The sequence below is a fragment of the Haliotis rufescens genome, unplaced genomic scaffold, assembly GCF_023055435.1.
Source record: "Haliotis rufescens isolate VD_foot unplaced genomic scaffold, xgHalRufe1.0.p SCAF_39, whole genome shotgun sequence".
Taxonomy (NCBI): Eukaryota; Metazoa; Mollusca; class Gastropoda; order Lepetellida; family Haliotidae; genus Haliotis; species Haliotis rufescens.
This window is the reverse complement of record NW_025964101.1, coordinates 963,411-982,115: the sequence shown is the minus strand read 5'-3', so window position 1 is coordinate 982,115 and position 18,705 is coordinate 963,411. Positions and strand designations below refer to the sequence as shown.

At 42.0% G+C, this 18,705-nt stretch overlaps 1 protein-coding gene across 1 annotated transcript; it reads left to right on the top strand.

Annotated features, from left to right (window-relative positions):
• Positions 1–11: 11 nt before the first annotated feature.
• Positions 12–18,306, top strand: LOC124123689 (cytochrome c oxidase assembly protein COX15 homolog). The gene is made up of 10 exons (XM_046486855.2): positions 12–151; positions 1,351–1,431; positions 2,045–2,211; positions 3,379–3,501; positions 5,021–5,213; positions 7,304–7,471; positions 11,367–11,448; positions 11,711–11,865; positions 13,554–13,667; positions 17,585–18,306. Exons 1-10 carry the CDS (start codon positions 59–61, stop codon positions 17,714–17,716), a joined length of 1,308 nt encoding a protein of 435 aa, XP_046342811.1. The 5' UTR covers positions 12–58; the 3' UTR covers positions 17,717–18,306.
• The last annotated feature ends 399 nt before the right edge of the window (positions 18,307–18,705 follow it).

Genomic DNA, 18,705 nt, shown 5'->3' with positions numbered 1-18,705 from the left:
CGACCTTCACTGCTACACTTCCTTGAAACATTTCATTGGGGTTTCTGAATGAAAGAAGATGTTTTCTGGATTCTGCTTAATGCGATCAGGGTTGACAGCTTCAACTGTGAGCCTTGCCAGTCGTGGATTTCGTCACGTACTGCAGAATCAGGTGAACATTTTGACATTGAATATTAATTTTATATTCCTTACTGAGCCATTCATTCTGACACAAGTTATATACACTGTACAGATTAAAATGTTTAGATGTTTTATTTTATACAGATACTCGTTGTTGGCTTATATACCCACACATTCACAGGTATTATGTAAGCTTTACGTAACCAAAATTTCTGTAGATCTGTATCATAATTTTTATTCGACTTGCCTCTTGTAAACTTTTCCAACAAGATGAAAATATGCGTGATTTTAAAAAATGCAGTATTGTGATATGTAGATCTATTAATTGGTATTACATATCGGTAATAATGAGCGTCTATATTAATTAATCAATAGATGCATAATGATCTTAAAATGAACTTACTAGGGCTGGGACAGGTGCTCGGGTCAGGTGGGTTCTGAGTAGGACCCGGGTACCCACAGGACTACCCGGACTCGTGGCTAGTCATGTGATGATATTGTTTAATGGCAAAATAGTTCAAATGTTCAAATTTCTTTCGGACTATGCACACATTCCTACTGACTTTATATGTTTGCATAAAGGTAAAACTTCAGTCAATTTCAGTGTATGCATGACCAGGTCGGTTTATACGTGTATCTAAATACATTTTGACAGGAGTACAGTAAAACATTTCCCAATCAGACATTTTGTACCTATCTCTTGAGACCTACAGCGGGTACCCAGGTAGGGTCAGGTAATAGAGGGGTGGGTACCCTGGTAGTAAATCTGGACTTGTCCAAGCCCTAGAACCAACACTAACGTGTAACACAAATTGGTTGATACCAATGTAGGTGGTACTCATGGGGCGTGGAGAACGTCATGCAAAAATGGCGACATACAGCCTGGTGAATCATGCCACCCCACAGGGGAAGGTTAATATCAATCAAGTTGTAATATTCTTCTTTTTTTCATGTTAATGAGCATGATGAAAATAAACATGATAAATAGCTCATGCATGTTTCACTATGAGTGTACAAGTATCACTTTATTTACATCACTTCTTATCTTCTGAATCTTCATACTATTTTTCATTCAAAATATGAAAAGGAAAATGGACAATAGAAAAGAAAAGCAAATACGATCTTTCATCTTTTATGTCAAGAGCAACATGAATGACATGGCGATATACACAAGTGAAGATGTATCGTGCGTGCATACAGTTATAACAATATCTCATCCTGCATGTTAAGGTCCACTGTCCAAGATGTCAGAAGGTGGTCCAAGGGACAAGGCAGTTCAGTGTCATGAAACATCTCAAACAACCTAAACCGGTGAGTTCCCTGCCTCATCTCATCTGAGGAAAATAATATTAGCAGCCGTGTACGTTACTAAGAAAGTGTCATCCCATATATAACATTTATTACATTTGACCACTTTCTAAAATGTCATTGTGTGTGCACAGGTTTCGGCCATGGGAGCCGTGCCAATTTACACTTGTCAGAGGGGTACACAAAGTACACGATCTAGACTACCAGTTGTCGGTCTTTGATTTTTGTGGAAGCCTTGGTGGCTGAGTGGGTTAATTTGCTGACTTTGTGTGCTCTGACAGTGTGGGTTCAAATCCCGGATGGGGCTCCCAGAATCTGTACTTTACTAAGAGAGTGTTATCCTAAATAAAACATTTATTATAGATTTATTACACCTATATCAAGGCAACTAGACAAACCAGTGGTTGATAGCAGAACCAACAATTCATGTTGCTAGGGGTGATGATACACATTCAGTCTGGATGTCTTTCACAAATTATTGAAGTTATACCACTATATTACAGCAATTGATTTACATATTGTCAACTCCACTTTAGCATCAACATGATCAAGCAATGATAAGATTTTAATGGAAGATTATTCACTGTAGACTCATCAATTCCACTGTTTGTTTCAGGTGTCTGGGATTTTGAGATTTCTTCAGCCAGTCCGGAAGACCACGTCTTCTGCTGCAGGAAAGGTTGTGCCAGAGTTACCTCCCCATGCCGAGAAGATTGTGGGAGGCTGGTTGATCGGATGTGCGGGGATGGTGGTGGGAGCAGTCATCTTGGGAGGCGTCACCAGGTAACCCTGAAAACTACTCTAAAAAGTAGATATTCGCTCATTGTGTTACATTTTATATTTTTAAAGACTTCTAACTGTGGTAAATACATAGTGTGTGAGTGAGTATGGCTTTATGCCGCTTTTATCAATATTCCAATTAAATCATGGTGCTGGACACCAGAAATTTGCTCCCAACATTGTACCCATGTGGGGAATCGAACCTTCAGCATGACGGGCCAACGCTTTAACCACTAGGCTACCCTGCCACCCCAAATAATCCATAAAAGATCAACTAGAGATTGTTAACTCTCTGTCTGTCATAAGTTCAGAACTCCAACTGTGAGAACCTTATTATATCCTGAAATGTTATTCCAAGCCCTGCAAGGATCATCGCCCTCTCCTGTCTACAGTCAGTGTTAAAAGAATGGATGTTCTAGTGTCACATATCTGCTTTTATTACCTACAAGGGCAAACATATCAGGGTTCATAAAAATCATATGTGCCTAGGGTCATATCACATCACGAGACAACAGTGTATTGTTTCCGTCGTCCGGACAGCATTGTTGACGTCATTCGAGTCTTATTGTGACCTCGGAATGACGTCACACTAGAAACAATGTTACAGCTGAAGATTGTTGACGTCATTCAACAAATTGTCGTTCCGCTGCTTATGTGACTTGCTGTCCTTATAGGTACATACTAACAACTCTGTATGTAGACATCTTCATCGGTAATAAATAAAACATTATATCCTTTCATTTCATACTATGTGTACGACACTTGTGCCTAAATTCTGGTATTTCCCTCGCTCTTGCTAGGGAAATACCAGAATTTAGACACTCGTGTTGTAAACATAGTATGACATGAACACAAATATAATATCCTCTCTCTATTATGTTTGTGTTTGTTGTTTAACGCCACACTCAGCAATACTCCAGCTACGTTACAGCGGTCTGTAAATAATCGAGTCAGGACCAGACAATCCATTGATTGACATTATGAGTATCGATCACACAATTGGAATACAATGACATGTAGCAAGCCTGACCACCCGATCCTGTTAGTCACCTCTTACGACAAGCATAGTTGCCTTTGATGGCAAGCATGGGTTGCTGAAGCGCTATTCTACCCAGGATCTTCACGGGTCCAATCTATTATGATATGCTGTACATGATTGCTGTTTTTCAGATTGACAGAGTCGGGTCTGTCGATGGTGGACTGGCGACTCCTCAAGGACATGAAGCCACCAAGGTCACAGCAGGAATGGCAGGAGGAGTTTGAGCGGTACAAGCAGTTCCCGGAGTATAAATAGTAGGTTACTATGGTTACACAGACACACATTTGTCTTCCTTCCAATATCACATAATCAGTGGATAATGTGTAGGTTATGCACTGGGATCTGTAGCTGCTGTAACCTACCTTTCTGCTGCTCCGGGTAAACAATTTATATACTGACTTGTTGCTACACAGAGGTACAGACTTCCCTTAGCGTTATCCTAATAGAGTTGACCGCCTCCGTGGTCTAGTGGTAGAGCGTCCGCCCGGAGAGGGGAAGATCTGAAGTTCGATCCTCTGCCACGTCATACCATCAGACGTTAAAAGATGGTACTTGTTGTTACCCTGTCTGGCGCTCGGCATTAAGGGGCTAAACAAGGACTGGTCGGCTCGGAGTCAGTCGGTGTCTGAGTGGGGTATTCATGTTAAAATGCGGCATGGTATCTCAGTGAGCTAGCACTATAAATCGGCATCAGTCCGGAACAGTACAAGCAGCCACACACACACACACACGTGCAGGCACGTCGCTATATAAGTGCAATAATCTTGGACGCAACGTTAAACCCCATTTCACCTCACCTCCTAATAGAGTCCCGATGCAAATCTGCATCACACTTTATATGCTTCAGCCAAGTGCTTGCATCATGATGTAACGCCAAATGCAGCTTAATGCACTTCCTAAGACACTTGGCTTCAAGTATGAGTACTTGTTTTTGGGGCCATGCAAATATATATTTACTAATCGACTTGGAAAGTGGAGATTCTTTAGCAATGATACCTAAAAAATCCATACCTAAAAAATCCATACGATGATTCAAACCCATAGGTACATGGAAAATTGCATTTAAATAGAGTCAAACACTGTTGTGTCAAACTTGACGGGACCTACGTAAATACTTTGAGTTATCCAAGGTTTGACACAACCAAAAATGATGAATAAGGAAGGAATACGTAGGAAACAATCTTTTACATCGAGATAACCGTATGTTCGATACATCAAAGTTCGACGCATGGGTGTTTGACTGTAGACAGATTTGAATGCAACTGTTTCGTTACTAGGGCAGGGTCGATACACCAACTGTGCGATCCGATCCCTGTCACGATACTTTGCTCATGATCAGATACGTATCACGATATTTGCATGTGCACTTGTCCATGATGCGCAAGGCATCTCTTTCATAGAGAGGATGGCCAAATACCCTGCGCACTCATGATTTACTGTTGGCAGTGTCAAGTATGGTGCAATGGATGCAAATATTTACGTTTTCATTAATAATTTTCACTACTAATTAGTGTTTGATGTAACAGTTACTACAGCAAACCTTGAAGGAAAGGATTGATACATTTTACTAAGTGAGCGACTGTGATTGATACTTCTATCAAGAAGCAAAAAATTAGGATCCACCAATCCATTGGTGTATTGTCTCACTACTCATAGTTTCAGTCGATTCTCTAAACTAGAATTATTTTTCTAAAGCATTATGTCTCTGTTTTGTGATATGTCAATGATGGCTGGTTGAAAGCTGTTGGTTGTAGCTGTAGTTTATTATGTCAGTGTCAGCAGCCAGAAAGAGGTGACGCTCAGTGACTTCAAGTTCATCTACTACATGGAGTATGCCCACCGGATGTGGGGGCGTGGCGTGGGGCTGGTGTTTGCACTTCCGGCTCTCTACTTCCTCAAGAAGGGCTGGATCACTAAAGCCATGAGGCCAAGGCTCGCCATCTACGCATCATTCATTGGTTTTCAAGTAAGTGAGAACAAACCACTTCTCTCTTTTGCCATTGTGTAGTTTCAAAGTGAAATGTCCAGTAAGGCCATGTTAAGAATCAAGGGAGGTAATCTTTAGTATGGTTTTTATGGAGAATATTATCTCCCTTTGGTCACATTTGCTTTTGTAGAGCATGGACATGCTCATCTTCCCGAGGCAAGGGGGTTGACTGATCTTTAAAGTCCAGTTTCCACCCTTGCCAAACTAGGCTGGTATTACGGGGTTACATTTTGGTTGGACTAACAAGCCATGCACAGTCCATTCAAGATCTTGTAATGAAATCAACGTCCGGTTGTGCCATGCAGATTTCATTCAATTGCAGGATTTTCAAAGCATGTGTACTGTCAACTTAGCGTCAACAGATAATTTCCCTAATCTTTTCATGTTTTTAATCAAGGTGCTCACATGATTTGATGTCTTTCTGAAAGTAAGACCCTTTTTATTACAATATAGATCATTGATAGATCTTGATTATTGATAGTCTTCATTGGGCGCCGCCATTTTGGTTGAAGCAAATGCAAGTGATAAGAGAGATGGAATCTGATTTGTCAATAGGAGGGACATTGGAGGGACATAACTTGTAATAGCAACTTGTGGCACTACGATCAAGCCCAGAAATTCCGGCCTAGTTCGGTAATGGTGGGAACCGGACTTTTACAGTTTTAACTCCCCCCTCCTCGGGAAGATGGACCATGGTGAATGTTCTAACATGTTGATAAGTAACAAGTTCTCAGACTTATGTTTCAAAACACAGCAAAACAAAACAATATTGCAGAGAAATGTTCAGTGTTGTGTACATTCTAAATCTTCCATATCTATGAAAAATGTCACTGAAAGTTCAGTATCGACAGTGGTATCATGATAAATTTATGACCAATCCTTTCCTTTCGTAACCAATGATATGAGCATGCACACAGTTGTTTTTTCCACAGCTGGCATGCTGGAATGTCGGCACGAACTGGATTTACTGCTGGCGCCTACTTGATCAAAATGTTGAAAAAGTCTTCAATTTATGACTTCTTGAAGCATCATTAAACACCCAAAGCTTACCTCTAGAGGGAATGATTCGACGTCCAGACTTTTTTTGGGGGGCCCAGTCATCTAAGGCGCCGTGATTCGCTGTGCAGAGTTGCGTCTCCTGTACACGCCAGAAACCTATGATTGTGGGTTCAAATCCCGGCTTGCCCCAATTATGTTTCTATGTTTGTCAGCCCCAGTGCTTGTGGATTTCACCGAAGTGGTAAATGTCTGAGACCTGCATCACTTCGGGCTTTCCTCCCACATTAAGCCGACACGCCGCGATATGACTGGAATACTGTTAAAAGCGGCGTTTAACCCAACTCACTCACTCACTCACTCACTCTTTTAAGTGGACAAAGTAGATACAGTTTATGGATAACAACTTCTCTAATACAGTATTAAGGCTACGGAAGGGGTTCCATAACAGTTGATAAAATTGTATTTATTAATGAAGTTGTTGTCAATGATCAACCTGTGCTTGTTGTAAGAGGCAACTTAATGGATATCAGTTGGTCGTACTTGATGACTTGGTTGATGGTGTCTGTGTACCCGAATGGGATGGATTGTTGCTCATGATATCAATCACTGGGTTGTGTGATTTTCTGTTGTGCGCTGTTACAGTCAGCCTTTACAAATGAAAAACCAGTATCTTTGTTAGCCTTTGATTGTGTTTCCTTCATAGCTTTCATGTGTCGCACAATCCTAGAAATGGATTAAGAATAGTTTAGTTCTGTATTATTTTAAAATTAAAGTAAACATCTGTGAAGAACTGGGTTAGAATTGATCTTCAGCAACCCATGCTTGCTGTAAAAGGCGACTATGCTTGTCGTTAGAGGTGACTAATGGGATCGGGTGGTCAGACTCACTGACTTGGTTGATTCATGTCATCGTATCCCAATTGCGTAGATCGATGCTCATGATGTCAATCGCTGGATTGTCTGGTCTAGACTGGATTATATACAGACTGCTGTCATATAGCTGGAATATTTCTGAGCCTTAGCAACACACACACAGACACATCAGATGTTCAACAAGCCTGACAATTGCAGGGTTTCCTTGGCTGGTACATGGTGAAGAGTGGTCTGGAGGAACAGAAGAATCCTGACGGCGTCCCCCGAGTGTCCCAGTACCGCCTGGCGGCTCACCTGGGCTCCGCCCTCTTCCTCTACACGCTGTTCCTGTACGGAGGCCTGATGCACCTCTCCAAGCCACAGAGGGTAGGAGCAGACTTCATTCTACATGTCATTATCTAGAACTGGTTCACTGGTGATTTGTGCTGCAAGCTTCCAGCTTTTAGCCAACAGACACTGGTAAACAAGTATGGTACAAATCTGTACCTGTGCTTGCCGTAAGAGGCGACTAACGGGATCGGGTGTTTAGACACACTGACTTGCTTGATGCTTGTCATCGTATCTTAATTCCATAGATTGATGCTCATGATGTCAGTCACTTGATTGTCTGGTCCAGACTTCTTGATTATTTACAGACTGCCATCATATTGCTGGAATATTGCTGAGTGCAGCGTTAAATAACAAAACAAACAAACAAACAAATGTAAGTGCCAAGTACTGAGGATCAGGTGGTTACCAATGTGAGACTTAGATGATGGTGTGACATGGTGCCCTGATGTTGTGACATGGTGCCCTGATGTTGTGACATGGTGCCCTGATGGTATGACATGTGCCCTGATGGCATGACATGGTGCCCTGATGGCGTGACATGGTGCCCTGATTGTGTGACATGATGCCCTGATGGTGTGACATGATGCCCTGATGGTATGACATGGTGCCCTGATGGCATGACATGGTGCCCTGATGGTGTGACATGATGCCCTGATGGTGTGACATGATGCCCTGATGGTATGACATGGTGCCCTGATGGTATGACGTATGCCCTGATGGCGTGACATGGTGCCCTGATGGTGTGACATGATGCCCTGATGGTATGACATTGTGCCTTGATGGCATGACATGGTGCCCTGATGGTATGACGTGGTGCCCTGATGGTATTACATGGTGCCCTGATGGCATGACATGGTGACCATATGGTATGACATATGCCCTGATGGCATGACATGGTGCCCTGATTGTGTGACATGGTGCCCTGATGGCGTGACATGGTGCCCTGATGGCATGACATGGTGCCATGATTGTGTGACATAGTGCCCTGATGGTATGACATGGTGCCCTGATTGTGTGACATGGTGCCCTGATTGTGTGACATGGTGCCCTGATTGTGATACATGGTGCCCTGATGGTGTGACATATGCCCTGATGGCGTGACATGGTGCCCTGATGGCGTGACATGGTGCCCTGATGGTCTGAAATGCTGCCCTGATGGTGTGTAATAGTGCCCTGATGATGTGACATGGTGCCCTGATGGTGTGACGTGGTGCCCTGATGGCGTGACATGGTGCCCTGATGGTCTGACATGGTGCCCTGATGGTGTGTAATAGTGCCCTGATGATGTGACGTGGTGCCCTGATGGCGTTACATGGTGCCCTCATCAGCTCAATCAAATATGCTGAATATGAGTGGGGTATTCATGTTAAACTGCAGCATGGTCTCTAAGTGGGCTAGCACTATAAAACCAGCATTAGTCCAGACTAGTACAAGCAGCCACATGCATGCATGCACATACACACACAAACACACCTGCATGCATGCACATACACACACAAACACACCTGCATGCATGCACATACACACACAAACACACCTGCATGCATGCACATACACACACAAACACACCTGCATGCATGCACATACACACACAAACACTCCTGCATGCATGCACATACACACACAAACACACCTACATGCATGCACATACACACACAAACACACCTGCATGCATGCACATACACACACAAATACACCTGCATGCATGCACATACACACACAAACACTCCTGCATGCATGCACATACACACACAAACACACCTGCATGCATGCACATACACACACAAACACACCTGCATGCATGCACATACACACACAAACACACCTGCATGCATGCACATACACACACAAATACACCTGCATGCATGCACATACAGACCTGTCATCCCCTTATCATGACAATGTGGGAGATTTGACTTCAAAATGGGGGAGATTTGCCTCAAAAGGGGGAGATTTTTAAGATAGTGAAGATAAGATAATTTCCAACTTTTATTTTTAATAATGTTACAAAGAAAACCAAATATTTTGAAACAATAAATAATAAATAAGTTTCTTATACGTACAGCTTGCTTAATTTCCGTTTGCATTTTCCTCCTCCAAAAATTAAACCCAGCACAATCTACCCATATAACTTTCGTTCAAAGATCATCTCAGATAAACGCAAACAGATATTGAAATTTCACAATCGGTAGCTTGACCAGTTGACGGCGTGTTCAATCCGACCAGTTGTCAGGCTTCGTTACGATGCAGGTTTTCTGAGTATTTGGCACGATGTTGGTTACAAAATTCGCCAAAGAAATATCAAATGCATTTATCCTGACGCAACATCATCGCCCTTAGTTTCAATAAGATATACTGGGTTTTTTTCTGTCTGCGGTAGTCTGTTGACAGTCCCATTACTTCGCTTCTTAAATTTCCTAGAAATGTTCACGTTATTCCATTCCAAGAAATGTATGCCATATTTGGAAGTACTATTACGTTTTACTACAATTTATGAATGAAATGAGTCTCGTTGTCGTTGTTGACCTTTCTGACCTTGACGTGTATTAATCTCATTGGTTGACTAGTACTGTTGTATGCAAATTAGATTGCAGATCGGGGACGTAAGCAAACTATTAGCCAATCCAATCGTGTAAAATAATCACATGATACATTCTCGCAAAATTTGATAAAGTTCTGTTTTGATATTTTCTGTGCACACAAGTCACGATGTCAGTCAAAAGGAAATTTATAAGTTTCACTTTAAACTTTGACTTTGAAATCCTAGCTGTGAGGAAGCCTGATCGTGTAACTCATTGTTATTTCGACTACCGAATCAACCAATCACGCATAGTGTTGTTTCTGAAGATGGCGCTTGCAGGACATATTTTGTTTTCATTTCCAAGAGTTCAATGACGTAACTTTGAGGTATGTTGATGTTTTAACAAAGTTTCTGACAAATCTGATAACCAATAAAGTCATGTATAACTGGACCGGCCATATGTATCTACATTCTTAAATTGTGGAAGAATAAACACGCTAAGAACATGAAGACAACAGTACATTTCATGAAGTGATGAATACTTGGCTGATTTTTCATTTCAAGTTCAACCCTTCAGGCACCTGTTAGGACTATCCGAGTTTTCTTAACAGTTTACATTATTCAATCGTTCACCATATGAATTTAATTACCATTTGATTACTGGACAAAGGCCCATCTGGGTCCCCCTGCGGGTGGCTGTGATAAGGGTCACTAATCCGGGAGCCTACCGGACAGATCAGGACGCAAACTTCCCGTTCATTGTTTTCACTCACGGGACAATGAGGCGATTTTTTTAAATGATGAAGAATTCTGTTTTGCGGGAGAAATAGTCCATCTTGCGGGAGACTGGGAGATTTCATCAAATTGCGGGAGTCTCCCGCAAAATGTGGGAGGGTTGACAGGTCTGCACATACACACACAAACACACCTACATGCATGCACATACACACACAAACACACCTGCATGCATGCACATACACACACAAACACACCTGCATGCATGCACATACACACACAAACACACCTGCATGCATGCACATACACACACAAACACACCTGCATGCATGCACATACACACACAAACACTCCTGCATGCATGCACATACACACACAAACACACCTGCATGCATGCACATACACACACAAACACACCTGCATGCATGCACATACACACACAAACACACCTGCATGCATGCACATACACACACAAACACACCTACATGCATGCACATACACACACAAACACACCTGCATGCATGCACATCGCTATATGAGAACAATAACATTAAACCCCTTATCACCTAGCCTAACCATGTGTATAAGATATTATAAGTTTACAGTTTATTTCAGTTTGGTTTTGCAAGTTTGGATGTTGCTTAATTCAATGTGTGTTTTGTGTTGCGACGGCAGATGCCCAACACGAAGCAGATGACGCGACTGCGAGTCATGACCCACGGAGTCCTTACCCTGGTCTTCATCACAGCTCTGTCAGGTGGGTGGGGACTGAGGGTCAGAGATATAGAATGGGGGGAGAGATCAGTGGGTGAAGGGTGTAGAGTTAAAGAATGGGGCGGGTGAAGGGTGTCAGAGGTCTGTGAATGGCAGGGCGGGTGAAGTGAGGGTGAGTGGGTGTTAATGTATCATATATAGTTTTCTTCTTGCATATATTTTTTACAGGTTGCTATATGGGGCTTTAGAAATGTTCTCGCACTAAACACAATGCTTAACATTTCCAAAACTATTTTAAATTTCAGGAGCTTTTGTTGCCGGCCTCGACGCGGGTCTGACCTACAACTCCTGGCCCAAGATGGCCGACAAGTGGATCCCAGATGACCTTGTAGCCTTTTCTCCCAAGTGGAAGAACATGTTTGAAAACCCAACCACCGTCCAGTTCAACCATCGACACCTGGTAAAGTTGTTTGTTTCAATGATGGGAAAGATGGTTAAATGGGAAAGATGGCTCACAGTGGATGGAGTCCTTGGTTCTATTCCCACCTGAGTACAATGTGTGAATTCAATCATTGTCTCTCCTGCTGGGACATATTTGGCTGGAATCTTGCTTTCAGTGGAGTCAAACCACTCTATAACCCCAAGTTTATTAAGCTCTCCCTCACCTCCATGCTTGTTGTCCCTGGACAGTGTAAAACAATATTCACTCAAGTGATTATATTCACGGATGAAGAAAGAAAAGGACCCTAGTAATTAGTAGGGCTGGGATGAAACACCAACTGTTCGATCCAATACCTATCACGATACCTTGCTCACGATACGATATGTATCCCGATAACTTGCTCACGATGCAATACGTATCACGATACCTTGCTCACGATGCAATACGTATCACGATACCTTGCTCACGATGCAATATGTATCACGATACCTTGCTCACGATCCAATACGTATCATGATACCTTGCTCATGATGCAATACGTATCATAATACTAGCATGTGCTGTTTTCTGTGGTCCGTAAGCCATCTTTTTCATAGACAGGATATAGAGCTTATCACGCGAGTGTGTTTGGGGATAATAAATATCCTGCATTAGGAATAAACATTGTATTTAGCAAGCATTGTCAGTGACAGTAGCCAACATAGTTCCTACTGAAATCTGTTTCTTATACAGTGGCGAAGCATCATATGCACAAAACAAAAATTGTTTTTACTTGCCTTTCACGGCATTCCATCGGTCTATCCGCTAGAGTAACTGCCCTTTGTCAAAGGGAAGCTACTCTAACCCTAGTCTATGAGACGTCACGGTCAAGGTCAGACGTTGTTGACACTCTGTCCTGTCATAACGTTAAAAAGTGCAGTCAGATGTACACACAGCAACAAAACAAAACAATTCAAACATATTTCGGCCAAATACTAACTATTTTAATTTGTGGAAAAGGTTTCAAGCACAGATATGGCTACTGATCCTGCTTGGCTAGGCCTAGTGCCCTCGCAAAATTGTTTCGAAATTTATATCTCCAAAGGTGCCAAAACTTATAAAACGTCACAGTTAGACACTGATTTTAAGTATATTAGACTGTTCATTTAATAATGATAGCAATTATCCCTGTAGTTTATCCAGATTCCCGAAGGTTAATTCTGACTTGATCACCGAATGACAAGGGCGACGCCATGTTTGTTTATCAACACTGAAAGTAGTCCCTACTTGACCTTTGATATTTGCATCTCTATCCACATATGACCCCAACGGATATAATTTTTATCCATTGGCTTTATCCTGCCGAGAAACCTTCCCATTATATGATAAAGCCAAATACCTGACACACTAACCATTTAAAGTTGGCAGTGTCAAATATGGTGCAATGGAAGAAAATATTTACATTTTCACTATTAATTAGTACCGGTATTTTATTAATATATTTGAGGTATTAATTGATGCTTTTTACTTTGTGTGCGATTGTGATCAATACGTTATCGAGAAGTAAAAAGTCGTTATCCACCGATGCAGGGATCATAAATATTTTTTATAAAATTGTGTGTCTTCAATACAAGAAATTATCTCCCGAAATATTCATGATCCCTAACTAATTTTTTTCAGTATATGTGTGAATACAATCATTGCACAGGCATGATCTATTTCCACAGGCGGAGTCGACTGTGGTGGCAATCACAGGCTTCTGGTGGATGGCCCGCAAGGCCCCGATATCTCCACGGGCCCGCACAGCCCTCAACTGTCTCCTCGCAATGGCATTCGTCCAGGTAGCTATGTCCCCTCCATCACAATATGAACTTGCTGTTCCCTTCTACTATTATGAATGAGACCAGTCCATTATTTAAGAAAAAGGAGGCAGTTTTCTGAGGTGTTACAATAATGCATGTGGTCAGCCAAACAAGTGGTTGATAGCATGAGCAATGATTCCCAAGGTCATGACACACAATCAGCTGTGTCATGCATTGAACAGTAGTGTTTCAAATGACTCCATGCTTGTTGTCTACAGGCCAGGGATGTTTCAGGGGGACCAGCCATTATTCAGGCCTCTTCTCCCTTGTCTTGAAAAGCTCTGTGGGAATTCTGGGTTAGCTTAGGTTCCAAGTTGCCAATGCTTGTCGTAAGAGTTAACAAAATTGACCGGGTGGTCATCGTACTCCGACAGGCATTGCTCATGATAATTACCGATCAGTCTGGTCCAGACTTGATTACAGGCAGTATTTGAAATAATTTTAAAACCCAACAAGACAGTCGGGAAGGTGACTCAACATGTTGCCTGCTCATCTTCTAAATTACCTGGCAACATTCAGACATTATAAATAGTGAAAAATCGCAAAAACTAAGAGAAATTACATCTTGATTCAGTTAAAATATTGCAAACAATTTCCTGAGATTCTACAAGGAGTTATAATAAAACTGAATGCGTAAGTAGTCTTGAAATTATTTGTCAGACAGTCAGGCAGGTGGAGGAAAATTTCATGCAGCCCGACAGAAAAGTTACCTGCCACGGGCTGGCGGGCAGGCAGTTAATTCGGACACGGTTTACAGGCCGTTATCATGTAATTGGAATAAGGCTGTGTTTGGCATTGAGTAACAACCAAACCAAAGTTAGATTTAGATACATCCAGAGCACCTTCTACTGTTTGCTTGTAATACATTCAGAGTGTCTTCCATTTTTGGCTTATAATTGTTAAACATGATAATTAGCATGTTCTATTTTTGGCTGATAATACATAGAGAGTGCCTTCCATGGTTGACAGTAGTATGTTTATCGTGTCTTCCATATACTGTGACACCTTGGGTATCCCAACCTTGAGGGTGGTGGGGTAGCCCAGAGGTTAAAGCGTTTGCTCGTCACGCCGAAAGCCCAGGTTTGACTCCCGGCATGGGTACAATGCGTGAAGCCCATTTCTGGTGTCCCCTGCCCTGATATTGCTGGAATAAAAGCAGCAGAAAAATGTACTCACTCCCTCCTGCCTGGGTATCTTCACCCTATTGCTGTAGTGTGTATTTACCATGAGGAAGAGAATTTATGGATGTCAACTTTATGATGCACACTGACTGCTGTTGTGTATATTTACCATCCACTGATACAGACTGATTGCTGTTGTGTATATTTACCATCCACTGACACAGACTGATTGCTGTTGTGTATATTTACCATCCACTGATGCAGACTGACTGCTGGAGTGTATATTTACCATCCACTGATACAGACTGACTGCTGTAGTGTATATTTACCATCCACTGATACAGACTGACTGCTGTAGTGTATATTTACCATCCACTGACACAGACTGACTGCTGTTGTGTATATTTACCATCCACTGACACAGACTGACTGCTGTTGTGTATTGTGTATTTACCATCCACTGACACAGACTGACTGCTGTAGTGTATATTTACCATCCACTGACACAGACTGATTGCTGTTGTGTATATTTACCATCCACCGACACAGACTGATTGCTGTTGTGTATATTTACCATCCACTGACACAGACTGACTGCTGTTGTGTATATTTACCATCCACACAGACTGACTGCTGAGGTGTATATTTACCATCCACTGATACAGACTGACTGCTGTTGTGTATATTTACCATCCACTGATACAGACTGACTGCTGTTGTGTATATTTACCATCCACTGACACAGACTGATTGCTGTTGTGTATATTTACCATCCACTGACACAGACTGATTGCTGTTGTGTATATTTACCATCCACTGACACAGACTGATTGCTGTTGTGTATATTTACCATCCACCGACACAGACTGACTGCTGTTGTGTATATTTACCACTGACACAGACTGACTGCTGTTGTGTATATTTACCATCCACTGACACAGACTGATTGCTGTTGTATATATTTACCATCCACTGACACAGACTGACTGCTGTTGTGTATATTTACCATCCACACAGACTGACTGCTGTAGTGTATATTTACCATCCACTGACACAGACTGACTGCTGTTGTGTATATTTACCATCCACTGATACAGACTGACTGCTGTTGTGTATATTTACCATCCACTGACACAGACTGACTGCTGGAGTGTATATTTACCATCCACTGACACAGACTGATTGCTGTTGTGTATATTTACCATCCACTGATGCAGACTGATTGCTGTTGTGTATATTTACCATCCACTGATACAGACTGATTGCTGTTGTGTATATTTACCATCCACTGACACAGACTGACTGCTGTTGTGTATATTTACCATCCACACAGACTGACTGCTGGAGTGTATATTTACCATCCACTGATGCAGACTGACTGCTGGAGTGTATATTTACCATCCACTGACACAGACTGACTGCTGTAGTGTATATTTACCATCCACTGACACAGACTGACTGCTCGAGTGTATATTTACCATCCACTGACACAGACTGACTGCTGTTGTGTATATTTACCATCCACACAGACTGACTGCTGTTGTGTATATTTACCATCCACTGACACAGACTGATTGCTGTTGTGTATATTTACCATCCACTGACACAGACTGATTGCTGTTGTGTATATTTACCATCCACTGACACAGACTGACTGCTGTTGTGTATATTTACCATCCACACAGACTGACTGCTGTAGTGTATATTTACCATCCACTGATGCAGACTGACTGCTGGAGTGTATATTTACCATCCACACAGACTGACTGCTGTTGTGTATATTTACCATCCACTGACACAGACTGATTGCTGTTGTGTATATTTACCATCCACTGACACAGACTGACTGCTGTTGTGTATATTTACCATCCACACAGACTGACTGCTGTAGTGTATATTTACCATCCACTGACACAGACTGACTGCTGTTGTGTATATTTACCATCCACTGATACAGACTGACTGCTGTTGTGTATATTTACCATCCACTGACACAGACTGACTGCTGGAGTGTATATTTACCATCCACTGACACAGACTGATTGCTGTTGTGTATATTTACCATCCACTGATGCAGACTGACTGCAGTAGTGTATATTTACCATCCACTGACACAGACTGACTGCTGGAGTGTATATTCACCATCCACTGACACAGACTGACTGCTGGAGTGTATATTCACCATCCACTGACACAGACTGACTGCTGGAGTGTATATTTACCATCCACTGACACAGACTGACTACTGTAGTGTATATTTACCATCCACACAGATTGACTACTGTAGTGTATATTTACCATCCACTGACACAGACTGACTGCTGTAGTGTATATTTACCATCCACACAGACTGACTGCTGTAGTGTATATTTACCATCCACTGACACAGACTGACTGCTGTAGTGTATATTCACCATCCACTGATACAGACTGACTGCTGTAGTGTATATTCACCATCCACTGATACAGACTGACTGCTGTAGTGTATATTCACCATCCACTGATACAGACTGACTGCTGTTGTGTATATTCACCATCCACTGACACAGACTGACTGCTGTAGTGTATTGTGTATTTACCATCCACTGACACAGACTGACTGCTGTTGTGTATATTTACCATCCACACAGACTGACTGCTGTAGTGTATATTTACCATCCACTGACACAGACTGACTGCTGTTGTGTATATTTACCATCCACTGACACAGACTGACTGCTGGAGTGTATATTTACCATCCACTGACACAGACTGACTGCCTTGGATCTGTTTCAGGCCACCCTGGGTATCTCCACCCTGCTGCTGTACGTCCCCACCCATCTCGCCGCCACCCACCAGTCTGGCTCGGTCGCTCTACTCAGCTTCGCTACTTGGCTGGCCCATGAGATCAAGAGGATGCCCAAATAACTGGCGTTACCTGAACAAAAGACTGTTTGTCCTTCAAAGTTGCGTTCACATCACATCCCATCCCTTGCCATGTTGTCATTGCAAGCTTCATACTTATTTAACCTTTGAAAATGGAGCTGATAAATGTTGTAAATGTAACAATATCTGACCCTTAATATGTTGTTTTTATTATTCAAACAGCCATACCTTTTTGCATCCCAAAGAACTCAAAATATATATTATTTGCTTCATTCTCAATTTGTATGCATTTAGGATGCAATAAGTAAGAACCCTGTGCTACATCAGAGATGTATCTGGACCTGATCAGAGGCCAGTGTTAGGCCCCTGATCTGAAGCAAATCTGTAGCAAATGTCCGTGCAAATTTGCCAAATGGTGTAGGCCCTCACTAGTCATCATATAAGTGCAGCAGTATCACAAGGTACATGGGGTTTTATGCGTCCTGTGTTTGGTTTTATTGAACTAAAAGGGGAAGTGTACACGCAAAAATCACTTTCTTTCTTTTTTTTCTAAACAAAACGCAATTTTAGAATTAGTTAGTATCTGTGTTTGAAAATATAAACTCATTTTTTTCACAGTGAAAGTAGGAAGCTCACAATAGTGTGAAAATGCTATGTCGTTATGAGGCCTTCGTTTTTCGAGCTAAACAGGCCTGAGTTATCCCCCTTAGATTATGACGTAATTGGTGCCAATTCAACTGGGTCCCTGTCCTTTTCTCAACGCAAAAGATATCCAATACTGGTTTGCGGTAAAACAACATGGCCTATGACACACTCAGGCGCAGTGGTGACTCAGCATAACACTATGCTGGCTGGCATCTGAGATGCTAGAATCACACACCTGTACCTACACCACGTGAAGCGGCTCTATAACAAAGCATGATGACGTCATAATGTTTATCAATTGGCACCAATGACGTCATATTGCAAGGGGCATAAGCCATGGTGTTTTTTGTTCTGGAAATAGAACACTTGGTAAATGTGAAAAATAT

Coding starts and splice junctions, on each gene's coding strand:
- LOC124123689 (XM_046486855.2), top strand. CDS start 59: ATGTTTTCTGGATTCTGCTTAATGCGATCAGGGTTGACAGCTTCAACT. Junction 11,449..11,710: donor CTTCATCACAGCTCTGTCAG/GTGGGTGGGGAC, acceptor TTTAAATTTCAG/GAGCTTTTGTTGCCGGCCTC. Junction 11,866..13,553: donor AGTTCAACCATCGACACCTG/GTAAAGTTGTTT, acceptor CTATTTCCACAG/GCGGAGTCGACTGTGGTGGC.